The sequence below is a fragment of the Podarcis filfolensis genome, assembly GCF_964270895.1.
Source record: "Podarcis filfolensis genome assembly, chromosome: 3".
Lineage (NCBI taxonomy): Eukaryota > Metazoa > Chordata > Lepidosauria > Squamata > Lacertidae > Podarcis > Podarcis filfolensis.
Genome location: NC_139606.1, coordinates 75,047,438 through 75,070,270, shown reverse-complemented (window position 1 = coordinate 75,070,270; position 22,833 = coordinate 75,047,438). Strand labels below are relative to the sequence as shown.

Here is a 22,833-nt window from a genome sequence, read left to right as displayed (position 1 = left end):
ATTTCAGGTAAAGATTTCTATTATGTTTCTTCAAACAAAGCTCTAAAGAGAATTCACACCCCAGTATTGTGAATGGTGGTGACCATTTTAGGCACGTCCAATTGACATGCAATCACCAATGTGTGAGTCCTTTTGGACCAGGAAGAAGGCAGAATGGGGGTGTAATGAGGCAGGTTGATGCTCATTCCACTGGCTCTCATGGGGGCCAGGAGTAGAAACCCTGTGCGAAATGGTCGCCTCCTGAAATTATAGTGCTAAGAAAGAAGAGAAACTCACTAAAATAGTGACTGGATCTACCAGAATAAGAAAAAGGAAAAGAGGAAAGATATTACAAAAACAGTTGCTTGCTAAAATATCTGATTTTATAACTTGTCCAGTATTTAGGCTGGGAAGCTCTTTTTAAAAAGTTAAGTTATATTTTGATGAGATTACAAATTACCTCTGTGTCAAGATTTCAAAGAACAGGATTGCCTCCTATGCATATTATTTTTACTTTACATGGGGTAAGAGCCAGAGATACACAGGAACAGAATACAACTCTGATAACAGTGTTATCCTACAAACTGTTGTGGAAAAACTATTGGAAAACTCAGCACAACACAGCAGAAGGCAAAAGGATGTGCAATGCATTGTGCTAGCATACATTTGGGAAGTGGTGCAGGTCTTTGTACAAGATACTGAACAAAGCTATGCACTATCAGAGGCACACTGCTGGATTTCAGTTTTCTTTTGTTGTGCATGTAACTTGCGCCAAGTCAGGAAAAGCTGTTCTGCTTGCAGAATCCCACTAAAATGGTAGTTGCAAATACATAGAGGTCTCCACTTGTTCCTTAGATTAACAAAGTGGGATACCTGTGTACAGTCAGTCACATTCCCTAGCTCTGCAAGGGGTGTCTACCGAGGACAGAGCAACTACCCATTACAAATACTTTGCTTTTTTTATAAAGCCTTACCTTTTCAAAATCATTGCTGTTGATGTCGTGTAGCCAGCTGAGTTGCTCATGAGCTTGTAAGAAGCTGGCCAACTGGCCATGCTGAGCAATGGGCTGTGATAACAGCTTTCCCCGTTTTCCTTTTTCCAAATACCAACGGAAGAGGAAATCTGAAAAATTCTAAAAGTAGCAAGAATGCGGTCAAGCTTGCAAGACTGCAACTTGTGTTAAAAATAATAATCTAAAAATGTAAACATTTTTACCAAATGGGACAAGTTTTAACATTCCAGCATAGAAAATACTTATAAAAGTTCTGTCACTTGTTTCACACATCAGTGAAGAAATAGCTGTTTACAATGGGGTCCCCTTCACCATTCCATATACCAAAGTTGACCAGATTGACAGATGAAACTCACTGCAACACATAAGTCATGGAGCACCCAGAGTTCTGTTCTCCAACAACTCAATTCTCCCCTAGCATCTGTTGCCTGATGCAGCCACCTAATGGCTAAGCCTGGTTATTTTCTCTGTAACTTATGAGGCTCTTGGATAGTCACTATCTGTATGTGTAATAAGATAGCTGCTTAACAGAAAAAGAAATCTGTACAGACATAATTCTGAAAAATAACCCGACAGCAAGTCTGAGGTTTCTCCTACAATATACACTTACTTAACAGCCTGTTGTTTGGGGTAAATAAAAAACATTACCTGATCAGCAAACTGTGTCATGTAACGTTGCAATCTGGTCTGGTTATCAGTCTGCTCACACAATTGTACCAATATGTCAAAGTCACAGTATTTTTCTGCTAGAGCGGCAGCCAGCTGGTACTGTCCAAGAGAAACTGAACAAAAACAAACAAGGAAAAACGCCCACATTAAAAACATGGCCATTTTGTGAAGACTTTTTTTTAAAAAAATAAGATCCACGAGTGTGGGTTTCAAGGGCATTTTGCCTCTAGATAATTGTTTTCAAAAACTATAAAGCAGTTAGAGCAATTTGCAAGGGGTATACTCCACATGCCATTAGAAAGATCATAGGCTCTATATGATTAAGCTGAAAGACTATGCTAGATCAAAGAGTCTTTTGTCAGTGGGGGGGACAATTTGATTCAACCAATAGGATTTGGTTCCTGTGAGTGAATGTGGGTACTGCATTCTCCCCAGCCACAATTAATGGAGTAGTAGGACAATACAATTTTTCTCCTACAGAAGAGCTTTGAACCACCAGGGACCACCGTATTGCCCGCTGTGTTTCCCACCTGCATGGATGCAGGATCAAGACCTCAGTAAGCAGAGCTTGCTGCTGGATAATGGCTGGGAAGCAAGCCTGCAGTCAGACAAAACACACCATTTATCCTGCCTGCAGTGGAGCCTGATAAGACAGATAAGGAACAACCTGGGGAGACACAGCTGTTGGCAGGGGGGCTTCAAAGTTCCTTATAACTGAGGAGTAAGGGAAAAGTTAATGTTAGGGCAGAGGGGACCTGACTGTAATTCCTGAAAAGCCAAACTCTAACATGGAGAAGGTGCCAGGGAAGAACTCCTAAGCAAAGGATTAGGTTCTGACAATAATACAATCATACGTTCATTCATTAATAATTCCTTGCAAATTATCTTCCCCTTAAGAAAAAGCAACTCAACATTGCCTAGAATCAAAAAACTAAGAACCAAACTGCACACTGTGAAATGTTGTTGAAATATTCTAATTCACATTTTTGACTTGACATTACAAAGAAAACTCTGCTCTGAAAGCTAAAAATAGGCAAACATTACTGGAAAGAAGAAAAGAAAGGAGAAGAGCATTTCCTTATTCCCCTGCTTTCCTATACCCATGGCAGAGACTTAAATGGCACCCTGTATAATAACCGCAGCACTTACGGAGTGGTGACAACAGTTCAGATCTTTTCTGCATGTATTCCATTTCCAGACTGTTATAGCGTTCTTGGTACTCTGGCCGGTCCACAGATTTAAGCTGAGAAACGTAACCATCCAGAAAGCAATCTAGAAGTGCCACCAGCTGTTCTGTCACTATGCTACGAAGCTTACTGTTAACCTGAGGATAGACCTTCTTCAGAATGATTTCATGTTGCTGTATTATAGTCGTTCGCACACCAACAGATGCTTGAGAAGACCGGAAAATTAAATATTAAGTCATTATTATATTTGGCATATGGAAGTTGAAAAATGACATATGATAGTGTACCAAGGGGAAGTTAAACACAAGAGGCCATTAAAACGTAAATGAATCTACTTTCCATAGCAAAGCAGCAACCCCCAGCCTAAGTCTTTTAGTGGAACAACAGCACTGCACAGCAGAGAAAGAAAAGCATCCACATTAACAATCCTAGCAGAGCCAAGGCTATGGCTGAGAAGAAAAGACAACTGCTTGAGCTCAGTGTCAAGTATGCCCTCATGCCTACCTTTCCCCTCATGAAATAATCTGAAAACTTTTGAAACAATAGGATAAAATCCTGTTCTTTACACCAAAACCTAATACACTGGCTTCTTTCCTTTACAGCTTTAAAACCATGGTTTCTAAAAGTCTCTCAGGGTCACTGCCTGCATTACAAAATTCTACATGGAAGGGATTTCCAAGCAAAATGTTACAGCCATCCGGTACATAGATTTACTTGACGATACATGTGCGCATGCATTGGAAAGCATTTGTTATAACTTTCATGTAGGCTCTTAATTCTATGATGCGCAAAACAACTTAAAAGCACAAGATATCAGATATTTCCCCTGCAAAGCCACCTGTACTGTGATGTTGCTTGCAATTTTTACGAAAGTGTAGATTTCAAGTTATTGCAGGCAGGAATGTAAGTCTATAAGCTTAGGGCTTGTTCACAGGAACAAGTGTTGTACCGAGTAGGAGAGAGACCGTGCCTCAGGTTAACTCAGCTCTCATCTGTCCTTTCCTGTCTGATCTCTCCAGGAAGAAAACAAGGTGCAAATTTAAATTGTGGCTGAGAAATCACATTTATTTCGAAATGCCATTAAAAAAAACAAATCACAATTTAATTCAAGTAAGTTTTGACATCAGTTTCCAGGGCAACCATCTTAAAAGTTAACAGCACTACTAGCCTCCTAATGTTAATAAAAAAATGCTTATGTTTGAATGCACAGACAGCAGTAATGGCCTTACATAAGCCATAATGATGATAAGCAGGCAAGCATGTTAGCCCAGACATTCAGGATGAGGATATAATAAACAGAAATATTTAAACACTAAAAATGTAACATTTATGTTCAAGAAAACCAGTGAGGTATTTATGAAACATGGCACTATTGAGTTAGAAATTTAAGAGCAAGGGCAACAATTTGAAAGGCTAATAAAGTACTCTTCAGTGGATTTTATGTAGAAAGAGAAATACTGTGTTACAAAACCATTTATATAAGATTTTCTCTATTCTCACCTGTCCATGGAACATATTCTGGTTCCATTTCGGGAGGCTCTCTTATTTTATATAAAGCAGCTTTGGACTGGCGGTCTTGGATAGCAGCTTGCAGCATATCCTTGAGAATATTGACACAGAAAACATAGGACGTTACCAAACATAGGATTTTTGGGGAGTGTCATCTATATATTAGCACTCATCATTTTTTAGTATTATTACATTTTCCCCTCCTTTATTCTGGGTAGTTTCCTATGGGTAGCGAGAATAGACACTTATTTTACTGCTACTGAAATTTTCTGTTTTCATCTGATGGGAAGATATTTTGGGAAATCAACAATATTGTCATTCATTTTCGTTTTACTGCAAAATGTAATCTAAAACTGTCCAACCTCCCACTTCTTATTAAAACCCTAAATTAGTGTATGATCCCCTTTTCAAATTTCATTTATTGGAACTGGAAGGATTTAAGCTATGAAATCAAATGGGGCTTTAAAACATTTAGCTGGGTGCATTACGTCCAGTTTCCTAGGTCGGTGACTTTTTACTGTTACTTAATTTTTGAAATGTAATACCTTTATGATATTGTTTACATTGACGACTATTTCAGACCATTCCTCAGATTGAACTGACATATCCCTCAAGACTTGCTTTTCCTTTTCCAGTAAGCATTCAAAAATAGTATCTATCTGTGACACCTGAAAAACAGAAAAGAAGACAGAACACTGACCGTTAACACTGCTGATCAGGTATAAAAGCAATGATTCAGCCTGATATTTTATACACTGAGCAGTTTAAGTGTTTCACTTAGCACATTAAGAGCGCAATCGTACACCCAGCTGAAGGTTGGGGATATGATGATCTACTAGCTACCACAGGCACTACAAGCGCTAGCCTGGAGCTGGAAAAGCAAAACCTCTCCTCCTGCCATGTGTGAGCAGCAAGGCTTCAGGTGTGGTGGTAGAGCATCTGCTCTCAGCTGGGAGCTTAGATTGCTCTGCAAATCTCATAAATGGCTTTTCTGCCATTTAATTTTCATTCTTAAAATGGACCCATAAGCATGGGAGATTGTCATCAGGCACTTTCCTAAAGGAAAACTACTCATGTTCCCATCCCCATCCCAAAGTATGGATCTAAAAGAAGAAATCTAGAATGTTACATGGATTCTCATGCATTTTACTAGGAAATGCTATTCACACAGAAAACGATAGATGTGGTTGTAGATAAATTATTTCTTTATATCACCTCTCTGAAGAAAACATCTGCAGGAGTTAGACTTGACGGAACGTCGTTTTCTCTTTTCATCAAAGCAGTCTCTATTGCAGCATTGACCACATCTGGCAATCTGTAGTGATGGTTCTTGAGAGCAATGGCTGCCGCTAACTTTTCTGCATGTTCACAGAGTAACCACCGAGTTGCCATTGGTATGCCTCGTACTGGGAAATTGCCCAGGCGACCAAACAGACCCACCTTGGATAGAGATAATTGTACATAAAAATACTCTTGTGCCACATCCTATATTGCCACATTTACACAAGAACGTTAGGAACCTACCTGACGAAGAAAGTCAATGAATAGAGAATGGGCCTTTGTCTTATTTTCCAGCTGATGAAGAAGAATGATGGAAGAATTTGGAAAACTAGCTGCTTTGGTACAAAAAAAGTGACAAGGAAAGGGGTTTAAAAGTTAGTATAACTTACAGTCTTACTTTCTTAAGGCTGTACAGCCAGAATGTCCATTTTACACATGAGACTTCTCACCTTCAGGTACTGATTCAGCCCATCGTGGGTCAGATGTAGGATAATCATCCACCAAATTCTCACTAATTTGAAAAACAGCTCTGTCTAGGTCTGCATCAGGGTATGCATCTCCATGCTGTGGAAAGAGCTCAGCAACGATGATTTGTGCACCTTTCATATTATTACTGAAATGAAGAGAAACACTTGGTGAGTCGACTCTTAGAAAGGAACACTGGTCCTCACTGGGAATGTTGCTTTTAACTGCACATCTGAGGGTGTCCAAGTGGGTCATAATCCCTCCAACTGCTTGGAAGACAGGAAGCTTGTGATTGCATCCCTCCTGCCCATATTCAAGAAAGCCCCTTCTGCTTGCCCTTCAGTTCTGTTCTGTGGCTAGGCTACTGTACGACGACATCAGGAACCAGGAAGAAAATCCATAAAAGGACTGGGGCTGGGGAGGGGCAGAAGGAACATAGCCAAGGCTAGCTGTGTGTGCACTGAAAATGGATGCTCAAGACCAAAAAACAAAAACAAAAAACAAAAAAAAAACTTCAGGTGATTGGTATGTGCATATGTGGCAGACAGCTAAGTGGGTGGCATTGGCACCTGCCAATGCTCAACTGGAAGCCACATTCATAATAAACACCATGGTTCTGGCCTACCTTGAGCATGGGATGTGAGTCAAGAGGAATGCATCAAAACTGCTGACTTGTGGGTGCGATCAGGTGGCTGCATGGTGAAATGGGAGCATGTGCCACAGCACTCATCTTCCCCAAAGCAGCTACTACCGATGCAAGCAGGTCTAAGTTGTACGAAATGGTGTACGGAAGCGCTTGCTGAGGACCATGCAGCCACTTCTGGTGGGAAACTTGCCCTCAGGAGAACACACTGTTCAGTTTTCAAACAATTAGCTAGAGGTGGGTCAGGCCTGGCTGCAGTAGGGGTCTCTGTGAGAGTAGGTCTGGCGTGAGTGGCAGGAACTACGGTGGATACTCTACCAGCTAGAGAATTTTGGAAAACCAAGGCTGGCTGCGCCAGCGGAGAGCCACTAGGACTACCTAAACCCTGTCCAACTGAATTTTATGAAGGACGTGCAACAGTAGGGGAGTTGGAGGGCATGTGTACAGGAGGCCTGGAGGCCATGATGTTATGAGGGCATTCACAGCTTTTGCCCTCTAGATCAGGAACCTGTTGACACATCTCTTGGTCTGGTGGCTGGTCTCTAAGGCAAAGGGGTAATCTATCACGCTGTCAACTTTGCACAGGCTGAGGGTAGGTACATGCAATAGTGTTTTTCTATGGGCCGAAATATTGGGAAATTTTGGAACAAGAGGGAGATAAATTAAAATGGCAGAGCTTTGAAAAACTAAAAAACAAAGTGTGAGATTGGCTTCATTATTATCAAATAATGGAGGCCTACAATTTGGACAAAAAAATTGGCTTCCAGGTGGAAAAATCAAAATTGGAAACAGAACTGTTAGACCCCAAAACTAAGATTCTGTCAAGAATGTATAACTTGCTGTTGAAATGGAATACTCAGGATGAAACGGTGAAATCTGCTATGATTAAATGGGCTCAAGATGTTGGACATAACATTATGTTGGCTGACTGGGAACAGTTATGGACCACAGGTATAAAGTTCACGGCATGTAATGCCTTAAGAGAGAATATTATGAAAATGATATACAGGTGGTACATGACACCAGTCAAGCTTGCAAAAATCTATCATTTCCCCGATAATAAATGTTGGAAATGTAAAGAGATTGAAGGTACATTCTTTCACCTTTGGTGGACGTGCCCAAAGATTAAGGCTTTCTGGGAGATGATCTATAATGAAATGAAAAAGGTATTTAAATATACCTTCCTGAAGAAACCAGAGGCCTTTCTCCTGGGCATGGTTGGCCAATTGGTGCCAAAGAAGGATAGAACTTTTTTTATGTATGCAACAACAGCAGCAAGAATACTTTTAGCGAAGTATTGGAAGACACAAGAGCTACCCACCCGGGAAGAATGGCAGATGAAAGTGATGGACTATATGGAACTGGCGGAAATGACTGGCAGAATCCGAGACCAGGGAGAAGAGTCGGTAGAAGAAGATTGGAAGAAATTTAAAGACTATCTACAGAAACATTGTAAAATTAAGGAATGTTAAAAGGATGTTGGAATGAAGCAATGTTGTTTTTGCAGTAATGTTATATAGGGTTAAGGAAGAATGGATTGTTAACAGGTCAGAATGTAAAGTTACAATATATTAAGATAAATTAATAAGATAAATACAAGAATGGAAAGGACTTGCTGAAACAATTAATTTAACTAGAATACAAAAAAGGGAGGTGCAAGGAGGTCAAGGAAATAAGTAAATGAAAGATAAGCTATGGAAAGATGGATTTCTTTTTAACTGTTTTTACTTTTTCTGTATTTTGTATTTTTTGTTTTTTCTTTTTCCTTATTTTCGTAATTTTTTTTAAACTTTAATAAATATTATTTTTTTAAAAAAATAGTGTTTTTCTATGAAAGTGCTTACTAGTGAGCTAATAGGGTCAGGAGATTCTGCTGCAAATGGTGCTAAGAAATCACAGAATCTGGGGTGGACTGACTTATTTAAAAAAAAAAACCAAACACTTCTGGGTTTCACTTAAAGGATGGTCCTCAAGAGCAGGAGAGGGTCCTAGAGACTCTTAAAACTGCTTATTGGGAACTAGCTCTTCAGCTCTATCTGCCACAACAGCCTCTTCAATCTTGACGACAAATGCAGCTTCCAACACAAAACAGGAAAAACTGCTGGGCAGGGCACTAGATGAGAGGTACCTAAGACCAATCAACTGGATCCACAGCAGCAGGTTGTAGATGCTGATGCTGTATTCAAAATATTGCCTCTTTCAAGTTCTCCAAGTACCGTATTTTTCGCTCTATAACACGCACCAGACCATAACACGCACGTACTTTTTAGAGGAGGAAAACAAGGGGGAAAAAATTCTAAACGAAACAGTGGATGTATGATTTTTGTGGTTCATGCTGTGGCCACAGACATGTGATCTGACAGTGAGTTTGGAGTAGCCCAATGCAAAAATCCTGAGGATCCATGTGGATCCGTGCTTTGTAACCACGTTTTAAGTGGGGAGGGAAGGAAAAGCACTCAAGGGACAAGGAGCACGCATGGGGTGTGTGGAGAAGGATGCTACTAATAATGCTATTTAGCGAGCTGAGTGGGGAGGAGAGAGGGACAGAGAGCCTGCTTGCTTTAAAGGAGCCAACCGGACAGGAGCCGCTTACACTCGTGTAAGCGGCTCCTCTCCTCTCCCACTTTGCTCCTTTAAAGCAAGCAGGCTCTCTGTCCCTCTCTCCTCCCCACTCAGCGACTCTTCTCCCGCTTTGCTGTTTCAAAGTGAGCCACGGAGGAGGGAAGGAAGGGGAACCATGGATCCTCTGCTCACAACTGCAGCAGATCCCCCCCGCTACCCGTAGGCATTCGCTCCATAACACGCACAGACATTTCCCCTTACTTTCTAGGAGGAAAAAAGTGAGTGTTATGGTGCAAAAAATACGGTATTTCATGGTTATCTTCTGCCCTCTGGGGGACCACATCTGGTACTGCAGCACTACTGTGGGAGAATGATATTGACATCGGATGGGGAACAGGCAGAAGCTGCCATAGGTGCTGTAAGGAGAGGAGCTGTGACTGTCTTTACTGGAGGGGTGCATGAAAGGAGACTAAAAACCCAGTCACAGCTTCAGCTGGTGGTGCTCTATCTGCTTCCTGTGAACTTGTGCAGGAGGACAGTGGTGTAATTTGTCTTGTGGTTGAAGCAGGGGTGGGCGGTAATCACCTAACCTCCCTGATATGCTTAATGCTGGGAGGTGGTTTTAAAAGAGAAGATTAGCACAAAGGAGGAACAAATGGATTCTGCTCCAAATGAAGGAAGACAAGAAACAAACTGAAGGACCAGCAAAGGGAGAGGGCTTACAAGCAACAGGAGGGATTACAGACTACTTGGACAGAAAGGAGCACAAGATCTTTTGATAGTCTGCAGAACCCAACTGTTTGTTATCTGATAGAACATAAAGCCATCTATTTTTACAGATTTTGGAAGTGCACAAATGGCTGCAGGGAAGAGAGGAAGAAAACCCAGGGCATACCTATTTGTATTATGTTGGCTTTCATCCTCTATAAAAGGTAATGCTAAAATGTTAATATTTCTCTTCAGTTTTACAAACCCACAATGCTCCCAGAATGAAATATATATTAAACATGACATAATTTTATACCTGCAAAACTGTAAGAAAGCAGATTTTAACATTTTGGTCTTATCCTCTTGCGCTATAATATCCATCCTGGAAGCAGCATCAAATGCAATGCTCTAAAATAAAATTGAAAAAGAGAGAAAAATGTAAAGGGAGGAATAATGCTTCCACAAAAAAGTAGTTTGAAATAATAAAAATGCTAACTTTGAAATAACTAAATTATCTAAGAAAATCCAGTGCAGGAATATATATCTTTACTGTTAAGACAATTAAGACAATGCTTTTCCTCCTTACCTCATCATTTGTCTCAGCTACAGAGGAGGCTAAAGAATCCTCAATATCTTCAGGAAGCACAGTAATGTTTTCCCTGGAATGTATGGCCACGAGCCCACTTTTTCTAGTGAAAAAAATTGGAAGTCCAGCACAGGAACCTGCTCCTAAAATTCTATCACCTAAGGTAGGAAATAAACACAACACAATACAACTTCAACACCATTAATGAATGTCAAACTGTGGGCTTAAGTTTGATTTGCTAAGCTATGTTATAAGCACAAGTTAAAAGGCTGTAAGGCCTGGTTTTCAGAGTTATCAAGTGAAAAAGTAACAAGACAGAGTTTATTATAAAGTTCCTATGCCTACAATAATAACTCTACATAACACAATAGGGATTGTTCTTAAATCTGAGATTTCACTGTTAGGCCCGTAACTGCTTAAGTCATTGAGACTCAATTCTAATTACACTTACCTGGAAGTAAGGCCAATTGATCTCAATGGGAATTACTTCTGAGTAGACATGTATAGGATTGTACTGTGAATAATCACTGCTATATCTATACCACTGCTATACCTATGACCATTTTCATAAAAAGTGAATACAGCAAATTTTAAAAGCATAATCGTTCTGGAGAGACACTATAAACACCCTCATTGGCTTATTAAGAGCTCCGACTTCTTTAGGTTCTTACCTTGAATACTGAATATCATTTTCTCCTGGGGCAAAGAAATTCTTCCCGTTCCTGTTGAGCAAGCAAATACCTCCTCTTCTGTGTAAAGACAGGCAGCATGGCTGGAGAAATTTGGGACTACTAAACGACACATCAGTTCTTCAGGCTGAAATATGTTTCATTAAGGGTTAACACCAACATTTATAAAAGCATATTACCCTCAACCTGTTAGCATGACACCTATGCGTTTGTATGAAGCCTAACTGCTTGATCCCAAAGGGGCAGGGAAAACAGGCTGAAAGTGACACATTTGTGGTTGGTGTTGCCAACTCCACATAGTTTTCCATAATAGTATAGTATGTTTAGGTTGCTATCCAGCTCTAGGCTGCTAACATAAGTGTTCATGTGTAAAATAAATGGTGGTGGTGGTGGTGGTGGTGGTGGTGGTGGTGGTGGTGGTGGTTGTTGTTGTTGTTGTTGTTGTTGTTGTTATTATTATTATTATTATTATTATTATTATTATTATTTTATACCCCCCTTTCCCCCCTTAATGTAACACGTGAACACAGTCAGCATGATGTATTTCCAACAGTGTGTTTAGGATCAAGAGCTAATAGCTAATAAGGCACAAAACACCCTGTAATGCATAAGGTCAATTACCTGAAATGGTGGATTATACTGGGTGACTTCCACAATAACATTATCACATGTGGGGTAACCATTATCCTCTACTGTTATTAAAGTATAGTAGATGAGGCAGGGACTGTCACCAAGATGCCAGGCTGCAGCCAAAATCACCAATCCATCACTATTTATTGGAAGACAAAAGAGATAAGCATTTGCCTTGCAAAACTGTGATCAGAAATACCAAGAAGCAAAACACAGTTTACTAATTATGTGACAGCATTCACTTTGCTTTTCTTAGAAAATAGTATCTTAATAATATGTACACATGCATCTTTTTACATGCTGCATCTAAGCAAATTCATTACATTTATATGCTAAGCCTTTGCATATTCCTTGGCTTTTGAAGGGAGGAGAAACCACAGAATTTCACAGAAGATCCCTGATTAAATTACAAAAATTGGCATCTTATTCTGGGTGGAGAACTCCTAAAACAAGGACAACTCATGCTAGACTTAAAAACCGAGAAGAAATTAATTATTTTCTAAAATGTCAATTCTCGTAACAGTTCTGCAACTTGAAATAACTGACCTTGACACAAAAGGACAATGTATACGCTAGTTCATAATAGGTTCCTCACTTTCTCATAAGAACTCACCGATTTTGCTGCAAATCCAAATACTGCACATTGACATCTCCTTTAATTTCTTCATAGTTGCTTTCAGAACCCTGTGCAAATAATAGTTATTAAATATGCTAGCAAGAAAAAACAACGCTTGTTTTACATTACAAATGTACTGCTTCTTACCCATATTGATTCCATGATGTTTTCTTTAAGTATTCTGTTTACATCCCAGCTGACAACTTGACGCTCTGTAGTATCATCTATTTCCCATTTGAAAAGATTTAAGCTGGTCAAAGCATAAAAACGTGAACCGTTTTTGTCCCAAAGAACACTAGAAAGCTGCATTAAACATAAATTATAGGGGTTTAGTGTTCGATACAATAAGGTTCTCTATTTAAAGTTTTAAAGAATAAAACAGGACTGTTTAATGCCACATTTCAAAAACTAAAAACAAGTTTCTCTGCGCTTTGCTGAGATTGGTCAGATTGGCTTTAGTGTTTCACAAATGTGGGAATTTCAAGCTAGATCAAAAACCAGTTCTGGAAGACACAAGGGCTAACTGATAAGACTGAAGTCCATCAGTATCATGGTCAGATGTTGGATACTTTTTGTAATTCTATTACTTTTTAAAGCTGGCGTTGTAAAATGCTTCCCTCATATGAAAGAAACTAAAAAATCCAAATACAGCATTATAACTGAGTATAAACTATTTTAAAGACTTACTGCTACATCATTGCTGGGAGACAAGATTCCCAGCAGAGAAGAAACTCTTCGGCCTATTCCAGAAAACATGCCTTGTCCTTGTGGTAGGCCATGCTGATAAATCTTGCCACTACTGTCTGGTGTCAGTCGAATAAAATGGCTCCTTGAAGATGATAAAATAAAGCTTCCACCCTAAAAGAAAAGAAATCCCAATTTAATCCTGCCAGCTTTTTGTTGCTACTACATTATTATTCAGTTTTTAAAAAGAGAATACAGACTTGCTAATCCAACTCAGAGCAACATTTTATTCTGTTTTACGTATACACTGTGAGAAAAAAGCATTTCATCACTTATGGACAATGGTCAGTGACAGGACGCAATCCAGATTTCCCAGAGTTGTTAACAAATGTCCCATAAAATGTATGCTCACATTTAAGTTTCTATTTTACCTTTACAGCTGTTAGAAAACTGCAGAGAGCGCCTCCAAAGTCCGTATGGGTCTCAGTAAAAGAGCTTTCATGAACAAAGCTGGGCCAATAGCGTATTAATCCTTCACAGGTGGCAACCATGATTGACAGAGACTTGCAAACACAGCAAATAAAAAAATGGTTAAGTATTTATTCAGAATCTGAGCAACAAATTTAAACCAGTTTCAAGCTTCTCATGTCATGGTTTCTAGACAAGCAGCTCTAGAAACTAATTGTGTGAAGGAAGAAAAACTCATTTGTGAGGCTGTTGAAGAATGTAAAGTTATTTCAAGCTTTTTAAAATCTGTAGTGCAGTGGGCTCTAAGATAAACAGGCTGATACAATTTATGCAGTACAAGCGACAGGCTAATTTTCTATTTATTCATTCAGAAGTAAATTGTAAACAAGACCCATTTGTAAAAGTAATACTATCAGCTCTAGCAAACTGAACATTGGATTACATCATGAGTGTAATTTCTAAATGATCTCCAGTTATGTCGGTTTTCTGGAAATACTGAATTGAAAAACTTTCTTCTGCAAATTAGTTTAATTTGCATAGGTTTTCAGTTTGCATTGCATGCCTAAGACAATAATTTAATTTACCATGTTCATTTTACTTGTATTTCATTTTTAAAGCTTTTTTAAAAAGCTTGAAACTGCAAAGTTTGCCTAATATTGTACTTGAAATTGGCATCCATTGATTGCTACAAATGAACTTAAAATATGCTCCACATCACTTGTGATCCTGTAACAAAAGATGGGATTCATTACTTTCCTAAATGATATTCCCAAAATAAATGTTCAGTTTCTCACCTGTAAGGATGGTGCTTCACCAGAGGCATTAAGAGACGATATTGCCACTAAGCTTGAATTCCACAGATAGTCGCTAGGTGGTAACTGAAGTTCCTTACATGCAGACAACTGCAAAACATACACATCATTTTATGATGCTTCTTTTATGAGTTTCTTGAACAAAATGAAGTAGTCTATATTATCAGTTCAGTGTCTACTAAAGGCACTTTGGAAACAGCAATGGTGCAGAAGTAACAGGAAGAAGAAATTTCTGCCACAGCTGAAATGCAGTTTTTGCATTCATGAGCTAGCACAAATGTTCTGTTTTGGATGCAATGGAAAAGCATGCGAAAAAGAAGCCACGTGCTTTGTACTTCCTCCTGCATCACCAACACATCAAAGTTGCACTAAGGCCTAGTTCTCATATACAGCGTATGCGATGGCATATGAAATGTAGATTTGACTGTACTCATTGGTAAATGGTTGAAAGCAGAAAATATCACCACTAGAGTATATTGCTAGTTTCAGACAAAACATTAGGGCTCCAATCCTAACCACACTTACCTGGAAGCTCCACTGAACTCAAAACAGTCTTTTGAGGCTACTTAAAGACTCAGTGAGACAACAGAAAATAGGAAACTTATTAAGGTGAACACTAGTTCACCTTTAGCAGAGATACCAACTCACATAAGGTCTTAACTTTTTGCAGCGAGGACTTTAAATGTGGCAACACAGAAGTACCCTAAGTTGATATCAATGAGGCTCATAGCAATGTCACTGTTTTGAGGTTGCTCAATTGCTACGAAACTTTATTTTGAAGATGTACATTACAACAAAAACCTACAATTCTATATTTGACGTACTATTATCTTACCTTAGCAACCGGAGATTGGCCAATCTTCCAAATAATCAGTCTGTCTCTGTAGACTAGCCAAGCCCATCCACTTTCATCTAGATGCACATTCAAATGGTCCTCAGCTACAAGAATGAACAATGTTTTAAATTTATCATACCTGAGGCATAGTAGAATAAGATACTCAAGTGTATATTTGAAGCCCTATACATTTTATTGAATGGCACCTACTTTATCCAGTGTTGTTTGGGGACATAGCCCACTTAAAACCATTACCATTATGATGACTTGCCAGAATAGCTCCTTTACAGTTTGTAAAGGTAAACGTAAAGGTACCCCTGCCCGTACGGGCCAGTCGTGTCTGACTCTAGGGTTGCGCGCTCATCTTGCTTAAGAGGCCGGGAGCCGGCGCTGTCCGAAGACACTTCCGGATCATGTGGCCAGCGTGACGAAGCTGCAGCTGGCGAGCCAGCACCAGTGCCGCACACGGAAACGCCGTTTACCTTCCTGCTAGAAAGCGGTACCTATTTATCTACTTGCACTTAGGGGTGATTTCGAACTGCTAGGTGGGCAGGAGCTGGGACCGAACAACGGGAGCTCACCCCACCACGGGGATTTGAACTGCCGACCTTACGATCAGCAAGTCCTAGGCACTGAGGTTTTACCCACAGCGCCACCCACGTCCCTTGCAGTTTGTGGGTAACGTTAAATAAAAAGCAACAATGCTAGCAGATGACCCACATGTATTTAGGTGATTTTACCCCACCTTTTGCAAAACAGTTCCAAAGAACTTTACAATAAAAACTAATAATAAGTAAAAACATCAGCATATAAAACAATAAACAAAGCTAATAAAATCAGCAGCTGAAATAAAAATAAAACAGCTGATTTTCAGTTTTCCAGCTCAATGAATGCTTCCTCTCACACATCACCCGGCTTTCTGTTCCATCCCCACAGTCAACTTGCATTTCATGGCCGTTGAGAAGTTCTCTTTTTGGGGTTCCCCGCTTTCTTTCTAAATTTTTAATACCTACAAACCTCAAGGTTTCCCTGAGTCTGTTATTCCCTTATGTGTGGGTTATTTTGGCAACAGAAGCAACAGCTTTCACAGCCTGAAAATCAGAATTATAGGGGTTGATGATGACTGTGCACCAGATAAATATGCCTGAGAAGGGAGTTCCATGACCTGGCCATCACCACACCAGGGTGTGGCAAGGACCCTCTCTTTGGTGGCCGAAACTTTAAAGTAGGGGCATCTGAATAGAGACTTATGTGAAAGATCTTAACTGTGTGGGAGAAGTTATTATTCTGACTATCCAGACCATTTAGGGGTTTGATGGTCAAAACCAGGAACTGAATTTAGCCTGGAATCACACTGGCAATCAGTGAAGCTCTTCCAACATTGGTGTATTATGGTCATGGTAGTCAGTCAGTTACCACTCCGACAATTGTATTCTGAACCCATTGCTTCTGGATGTTTTTAAAAGGCAGCCCCATGTTCAATGCATTACATTAACCTGCCATAGATGTTATCAGAACATGGACAACTTTGGGCAGACTATTTCTCTCCAGGCAGAGTGAAGCTTGCACACTGACTGAAGTTGGAAAAGGCATGACATATTTCTGAAGCCATCTGCACAATGATGGATCTAAGAACATCCTCAAACTTTGTTTTTTTTTTAAGTAATATTTATTAAAGTTTTAAAGGTTACAAAAAGAAAAAAGAGAAAACACCAAATTAAGCAAAAACAAGACAACACATCACAATAAGGAAAAAGAAAAAAAAAGAAAAAGAAAGAAAAAACAGAAAAATAGAAACAATTAAAAAACACAACGAACCTTCCCATAACTTATCTTTCATTTGCTTGTTTCCTTGACCTCCTCGCACCTCCCTTTTTTGTATTCTAGTTCAGTTAGCTATTTCAGCAAATCCTTTCCATCTTTCCCAGTTTTTGTCCTATAATTTATCTTAATATAATGTAACTTTACTTTCCCTCTTTTCACCAATTAACAGTCTATTTTTACTTAATCCTTTATAACATTTCTGCTAAAGCCACATAACTTCATTCCAACATCCTTCTAACATTCCTTAATTTTACAATGTTTCTGTAAATAAACTTTAAAATTAAACTTAAATTTACTTCCACCGACTCTTCTCCCTGGTCTCGGATTCTGCCAGTCATTTCCGCCAGTTCCATGTAGTCCATCACCTTCATCTGCCATTCTTCCCGGGTGGGTAGATCTTGTGTCTTCCAGTACAGAACATCCTCAAACTTTGATCCCCCCCGCCCCCATTAAGTGGGAGTGTAAATCCATCTAAGACAGGCTAAATTTTACATCTTTGGTTTGTTAAGCCATTACCCCATACCATCAATTCCTTGTCTGAAATAAGCAATATCTCATGTATGAGCACAAGCACTAATTTGCATCTTTATATTTCAAACTTAACTGCATGCTGACTGAAATATTTATCTAGTCTAGGAACATTAGAAGGAATTAAACTACTTACCATCAGCCATTCTCAATGCCTCCATAACCTTTACTGGCAGAGGTGAACCAAAGCTTTTCACGTCATAGTTGATGGTTTCACTTCCTGAAGGATGATGTACAACTTTTGTGGGTGTACCTCTAAGCAAAAAGATGTACGTAATGTCATAAACATTTCCAGTATTTCAGTTTCAATTGAGTAAATTGCCTTATTCCAGTACCATGTTATATTTTTCATTTTCTTGTAATTGTTTGAACAAATGTGTACCTTTTTTAAGCTAGTCAACCAAATGTTTCTTCAGTTTATAGAAGCTTTCACATTTTACTTCACTTCGGCATTGTTTCTGTTGTGCAAGGGAGTGGTGCCTGCTGCCTTGAAAAAGATGGTGGCGCAACCACTCCTAAACAAACTGGCCTCGGACCCCTTGGATTGGAATAACTACTAAACAGTCATAACAGCTGGCTCCTTGGGGCATATGATGTAGAAAGCTGTGGTGGCGCACCTGCAGGCAACCTGACAGATTATTTAGATCCATTCCAATCTGTTTCCAGGCATGGTCATGACACAAGAGTTGGCCTTGGTTACACCCCCCCATAGATATCCTTCACAGAGAGTGGAACAGCAAGAGTGCAACCTGCTTCCTGCCCTCTCTGTGGCATCTGATACAACTGACCATGGCAGCCTCCTGAACTGGCTCTGTGGCATGGGAATCAGGGGCACTAAGCCGCAGCAGTTCTTGTCCTACTTTCTGGACCTTGAATAGAATTGGGAGAGGGCTTTTCAGCCCTCTGGCAGTTACGGTAGGGTGTACTGCAGTTTATCCCCAATGCAATTTAATAGAGGGCAGTTATATGACACTTCAGCATTCGTCTTGCTTCCATCCCAATTTGTTTATATCTCTTCCCATCAAGTCATTTCTTCATCCCACAATTTGCAGTGAATTTCCTCTTCACTGGCACAAAGTCAAGTTCTTTTTTAACAGTGGATTTGCTGCCCTAGGGCGACACAGCCTTTTATTCCACCTTCAGCTCAGCAAACCTAGTCCCGGGATGCACTTAAATCCCTCCCACAAAACAGCGAAGGCCTGGAGGCGCCCTTCATGAGGAAAACCAACGCGCGAGACGGGCAGCCGATGTCCTGACCAGGGAAGGGAAGGCTCCCTACCGCGGCCGGGCAGAGCAGGGCGGGCTCGGCCTCCTCACTCACCGCGCAGACAGAGAACTGACGCTCCTCCTGGCCACCGGCGAGAACAAAGCCGGGGAACTGAGGGACGAGGTCGCGAAGGCCTGCTGGCCCTTCCGGCTTCCACTCCGGAGGCCTCTCCGGCCCGACCCGCCGCCCGCCGCCGTGTGAGGCGAGCCGGGGGTTGAAGGGAACATCGCGAGCTCAGCGAGAAGAGCCCGAAGGCTTCGCAAAACACAGCGGCGGCAGCGCTCAAGGGAACTCGCGCGCTGCGGGCGCCCCCGTTTGACGGCACGGCTTACTGGCGCGTTAGATTTGCGTCATCCATGCCCCCACAACGAAGGGCATTGGCTGAAGAGCTCTTTTTTTCTGTCGCGCCTGATTGGCTCAGAAAGGCGGGAAGTTCCGTTATTTACGTATGGGAGAAAGCAGAGGGAAGAATCACGTGGTTAGTATGAAAAGCGTTTATTCGCGGGCGGGGACTCGAGAATATTTTTGAACGCCCATTCTCTCAGTGATGTGCTTATCACTTTCTTTTAAAGTTTTATGCCCCACATCTTCATTCTAACACTTAAGTTTGCATGGCAAGTCGCAAGACAAATCAGAGGAATGTGGGAGCATTTAGAGGGTGGGGGTTGAAACGGGTAATTTTAATCTATTTTAGCATTTTTACTTGTGTATGTTTTATAGTTGTGATTCCCCCCCTTGATTTTACTGTATTTATTTTACAATCAAGCCTTGTACAAAATTTATTAAATAAATAAATAAATAATAAGGAAAAGTTAAAAGATTGCAGAAGAGGGAAGACAAAGAATCAAGGAAGAAGGGTGAAGAAAAGTTGCTGACTTAGAGGTAGCAGAGTCACTCTAGAATAGCATTGTAAGGCCTCTGTGTTTTCTTTTTAAAATAAAAGCACTCCTAATTTGACATTCTGGCTAGAATTACAAATTATGGAATACATTGTGATGTTACGAAAAAAATGGCATTTCTCTGTTGGGTTCACTCCCGTAGCATGTTGTATCACATCCTGTACCCTGTAATGTCATAATGTTCTGGGTTTGCTTAATGGAAGAAAGTTAAGTGATGTGGAGCTGGCGTGGAGCCACACAAATCTTTGGCAGCCCCTTGGAAATGTGTAGTTCTACCCCGCGGGTGGCGCTGTGGGTAAAAGCTCAGCGCCTAGGGCTTGACGATCGCATGGTCGGCTGTTTGAATCCCCGCAGCGGGGTGAGCTCCCGTCTTTCGGTCCCAGCTCCTGCCCACCTAGCAGTTCAAAAGCACCCCTAAAGTGCAAGTAGATAAATAGGTACCGCTTTATGGCGGGAAGGTAACGGCGTTTCCGTGTGCTGCGCTGGTGCAGGATCGCCAGAGCAGCTTCGTCACGCTGGCCACGTGACCCGGAAGTGTCTCCGGACAGCGCTGGCCCCCGGCCTCTTAAGTGAGATGGGCGCACAACCCTAGAGTCGGACACGACTGGCCCGTACAGGCAGGGGTACCTTTACCTTTTTACCCTGAGAGGAGGATATAAATAAGCAATAAAAATCATGATCCAAAAATGCATGGTATCATTAAAAAGCAAGGTAAGTTACATAAAACCACAGCTCATGGTTTATCAATGTATTTTAATCCATAATAGAAAATATTACTGACAAGCAGATAGTGTTGAAAAATAAATATCAAAGAATGTAGAAAAAAACTTTTTTTTACTTTAAGTCAGGTATACAGAAGATAGATAAGCATTTTTTAGACTCTAAACTGTCAGATGCTTTACTTAATTATAAAACTGTTAAATCCAGAGACCCCTGAATTACAGATAGTAATAGCTATATAGTTGTTTGCAGTTCTAGGAGGCTGTGCTCTTGTGCTCCAAAACCTGCATGAATGAACTTCAAAGTTACAAAACTAGTAAGCAACATCATACAATGCACACTACTCCTAAGTTAAGGACATCTGAAGGTAAACCATTTAGAAGTTGGTGTAGTCATTATGAAACATTGCAGCAGCCTATGTACAATAGCTTGTCATTTAGATCACCCCCCCCATTTCTAATATAGTAAAAATAGTAAGATTTGCACCCATAAAAAAATAAATAATTTGTAATTTGCCGATTTGAAATTGACAGCATTATTCACTCCTTGCAGTATTTCAATTTGTGAGAATTAATTGCTATTTATATGCCAATGTAGTAAAGACATTGGGAGACTTCTATATTGTCCTAATAAGCACTGTTGGATTTTATAGTGTTATTTGCAAACTGCATCTCAAGAACTCAAATACAGAAAAAGGTCAGGGCTTGTCCCAGAGATACCTGTGCAAATGCATGTTATGTGAAGTACTTTGATAAATATGTATCCATGTTCAAAAGCAGATAACCATGGCTTCTAAATGTGGTTTGATTTCCCCACTCCTTTCACATAGGCCAAAATGCTACATTATTTTAAATACCGTACATGAAATCTAGTTCTAGATCATCTCATTTTCCTCTTACAGACAGTATAGGAGGCACTGTATGTTTGTACATACGGTACATGTGAAAAACTATTAGACAGGCACTGCTGTAGATGACAATCCCAACTACTGGGTCATAACAAAATTAACCCACAGCAAGTGTGTGGTGCAGGCCCTGGAGAAGACACCACAAGTGCTGTTCTGAGGGAATAATGTTTCCGATAAATAGGGTGCAAAAATATATGGAGATAGAAACTTTTATAGGTGCTGAGCTAGTCCTGGGTGCCCTTCATTATTTCCCCTACCATGTCTGTTCCCAACATGGAAAGGAAATGGCATCTGTTTAATATAGAAAGATGACTTTTAGATCTTAAACTTGCTTTGTTCATATGTACAGTTCTGAGAGGTCCACCTCGGATGAAGGAAGAAAATGGACTGAGTGAGGACAGGAAGTAGCTGCATAGTTCTCAACTCTGAACATTTCCTGCCTTAGACACTAGGTGACAATGAACTCATGTGATGACTTGACATCCATCTAAATCAGTGGTCAGCAAACTTTTCCAGCAGGGGGCCAATCCACTGTCCCTCAGAACTTGGGGGGGGGTGGACTATATTTTTTTTGGGGGGGGAGGAATGAACGAATTCCTATGCGCCACAAATAACCCAGAGATGCATATTAAATAAAAGCACACATTCTACTCATGTGAAAACACCAGGCAGGCCCCACACATGACCCAGAGATACATTTTAAATAAAAGGACACATTCTACTCATATAAAAACAAACTGATTCCCAGACCATCTGTGGGCCGGATTTAGAAGGCGATTGGGCCAGATCCAGCCCCTGGGCCTTAGTTTGCCTACCCATGATCTAAATCACCTTTCAGGTGAGATGAACAATTTGGTTCCCATAAGATGTTTTGAAACAAACAAGACAATTCCTATTAAAAAGAAGCAAACCATTACTGTAGTATCAGTAAGAATGGGGACAATATTTGGCATGAAAGCTGGACACAGAGCTCACTTATCAGCAGTTAAAAGAGAAGCATTGCAACATGGTAACCTGTAGCATTAAATCCATGAGAAATTCTTGAAAAACTTCCCTGCTGTCATGTTACAGGTGTATGTTATGAAATGCTCTAACAAGAATAAATAAATCTCTCATTTTAAAGAAACTTTAAAATATTGTGTAGCTGATCAGAAAGGCAGCAGTTCCAAATACACTTACTTACAAACTATTCTACAAAGCTGCGGTGGAATTCACTTTCAATATTACGTTGAACTTTGTCAAAGGCTCTTACATTAGACTAAAGGTTTGTTAAAAATGCTTCGTTTCAGAAGTTGAAATATGCACCAATGCATTAAGTTCTAAACCAAGAAGTGAGTTAACTGACATTTCAA

General features: G+C 40.3%; 1 protein-coding gene across 6 annotated transcripts in view; it reads right to left on the bottom strand.

Moving 5' to 3' along the window:
* Window positions 1–19,372, bottom strand: part of NUP133 (nucleoporin 133) — a 29,631-nt gene extending 10,259 nt beyond the window's left edge. For 3 of the 6 annotated variants that reach the window (XR_014546222.1, XR_014546223.1, XM_083606005.1), the window contains exons 1-20: window positions 19,010–19,324; window positions 17,825–17,943; window positions 15,337–15,440; window positions 14,484–14,591; window positions 13,653–13,784; window positions 13,225–13,395; window positions 12,685–12,840; window positions 12,535–12,605; window positions 11,913–12,060; window positions 11,274–11,418; window positions 10,603–10,760; window positions 10,333–10,424; window positions 6,088–6,251; window positions 5,882–5,973; window positions 5,573–5,797; window positions 4,903–5,025; window positions 4,349–4,448; window positions 2,811–3,053; window positions 1,641–1,774; window positions 954–1,112 (exon numbers count right to left, since the gene is read on the bottom strand). Coding sequence is in view for 2 of the 6 variants with exons in the window: in XM_083606005.1 (XP_083462131.1) it covers window positions 954–1,112; window positions 1,641–1,774; window positions 2,811–3,053; window positions 4,349–4,448; window positions 4,903–5,025; window positions 5,573–5,797; window positions 5,882–5,973; window positions 6,088–6,251; window positions 10,333–10,424; window positions 10,603–10,760; window positions 11,274–11,418; window positions 11,913–12,060; window positions 12,535–12,605; window positions 12,685–12,840; window positions 13,225–13,395; window positions 13,653–13,784; window positions 14,484–14,591; window positions 15,337–15,440; window positions 17,825–17,943; window positions 19,010–19,182 (2,817 nt within the window). In the remaining 4 variants the exon portion in view is untranslated. Of the gene's footprint in view, window positions 1–953; window positions 1,113–1,640; window positions 1,775–2,810; window positions 3,054–4,348; window positions 4,449–4,902; window positions 5,026–5,572; window positions 5,798–5,881; window positions 5,974–6,087; window positions 6,252–10,332; window positions 10,425–10,602; window positions 10,761–11,273; window positions 11,419–11,912; window positions 12,061–12,534; window positions 12,606–12,684; window positions 12,841–13,224; window positions 13,396–13,652; window positions 13,785–14,483; window positions 14,592–15,336; window positions 15,441–17,824; window positions 17,944–19,009 lie in introns of all 6 variants that reach the window. The other 3 variants (XR_014546224.1, XR_014546225.1, XM_083606006.1) reach the window with 2 other exon arrangements.
* Window positions 19,373–22,833: the final 3,461 nt, after the last annotated feature.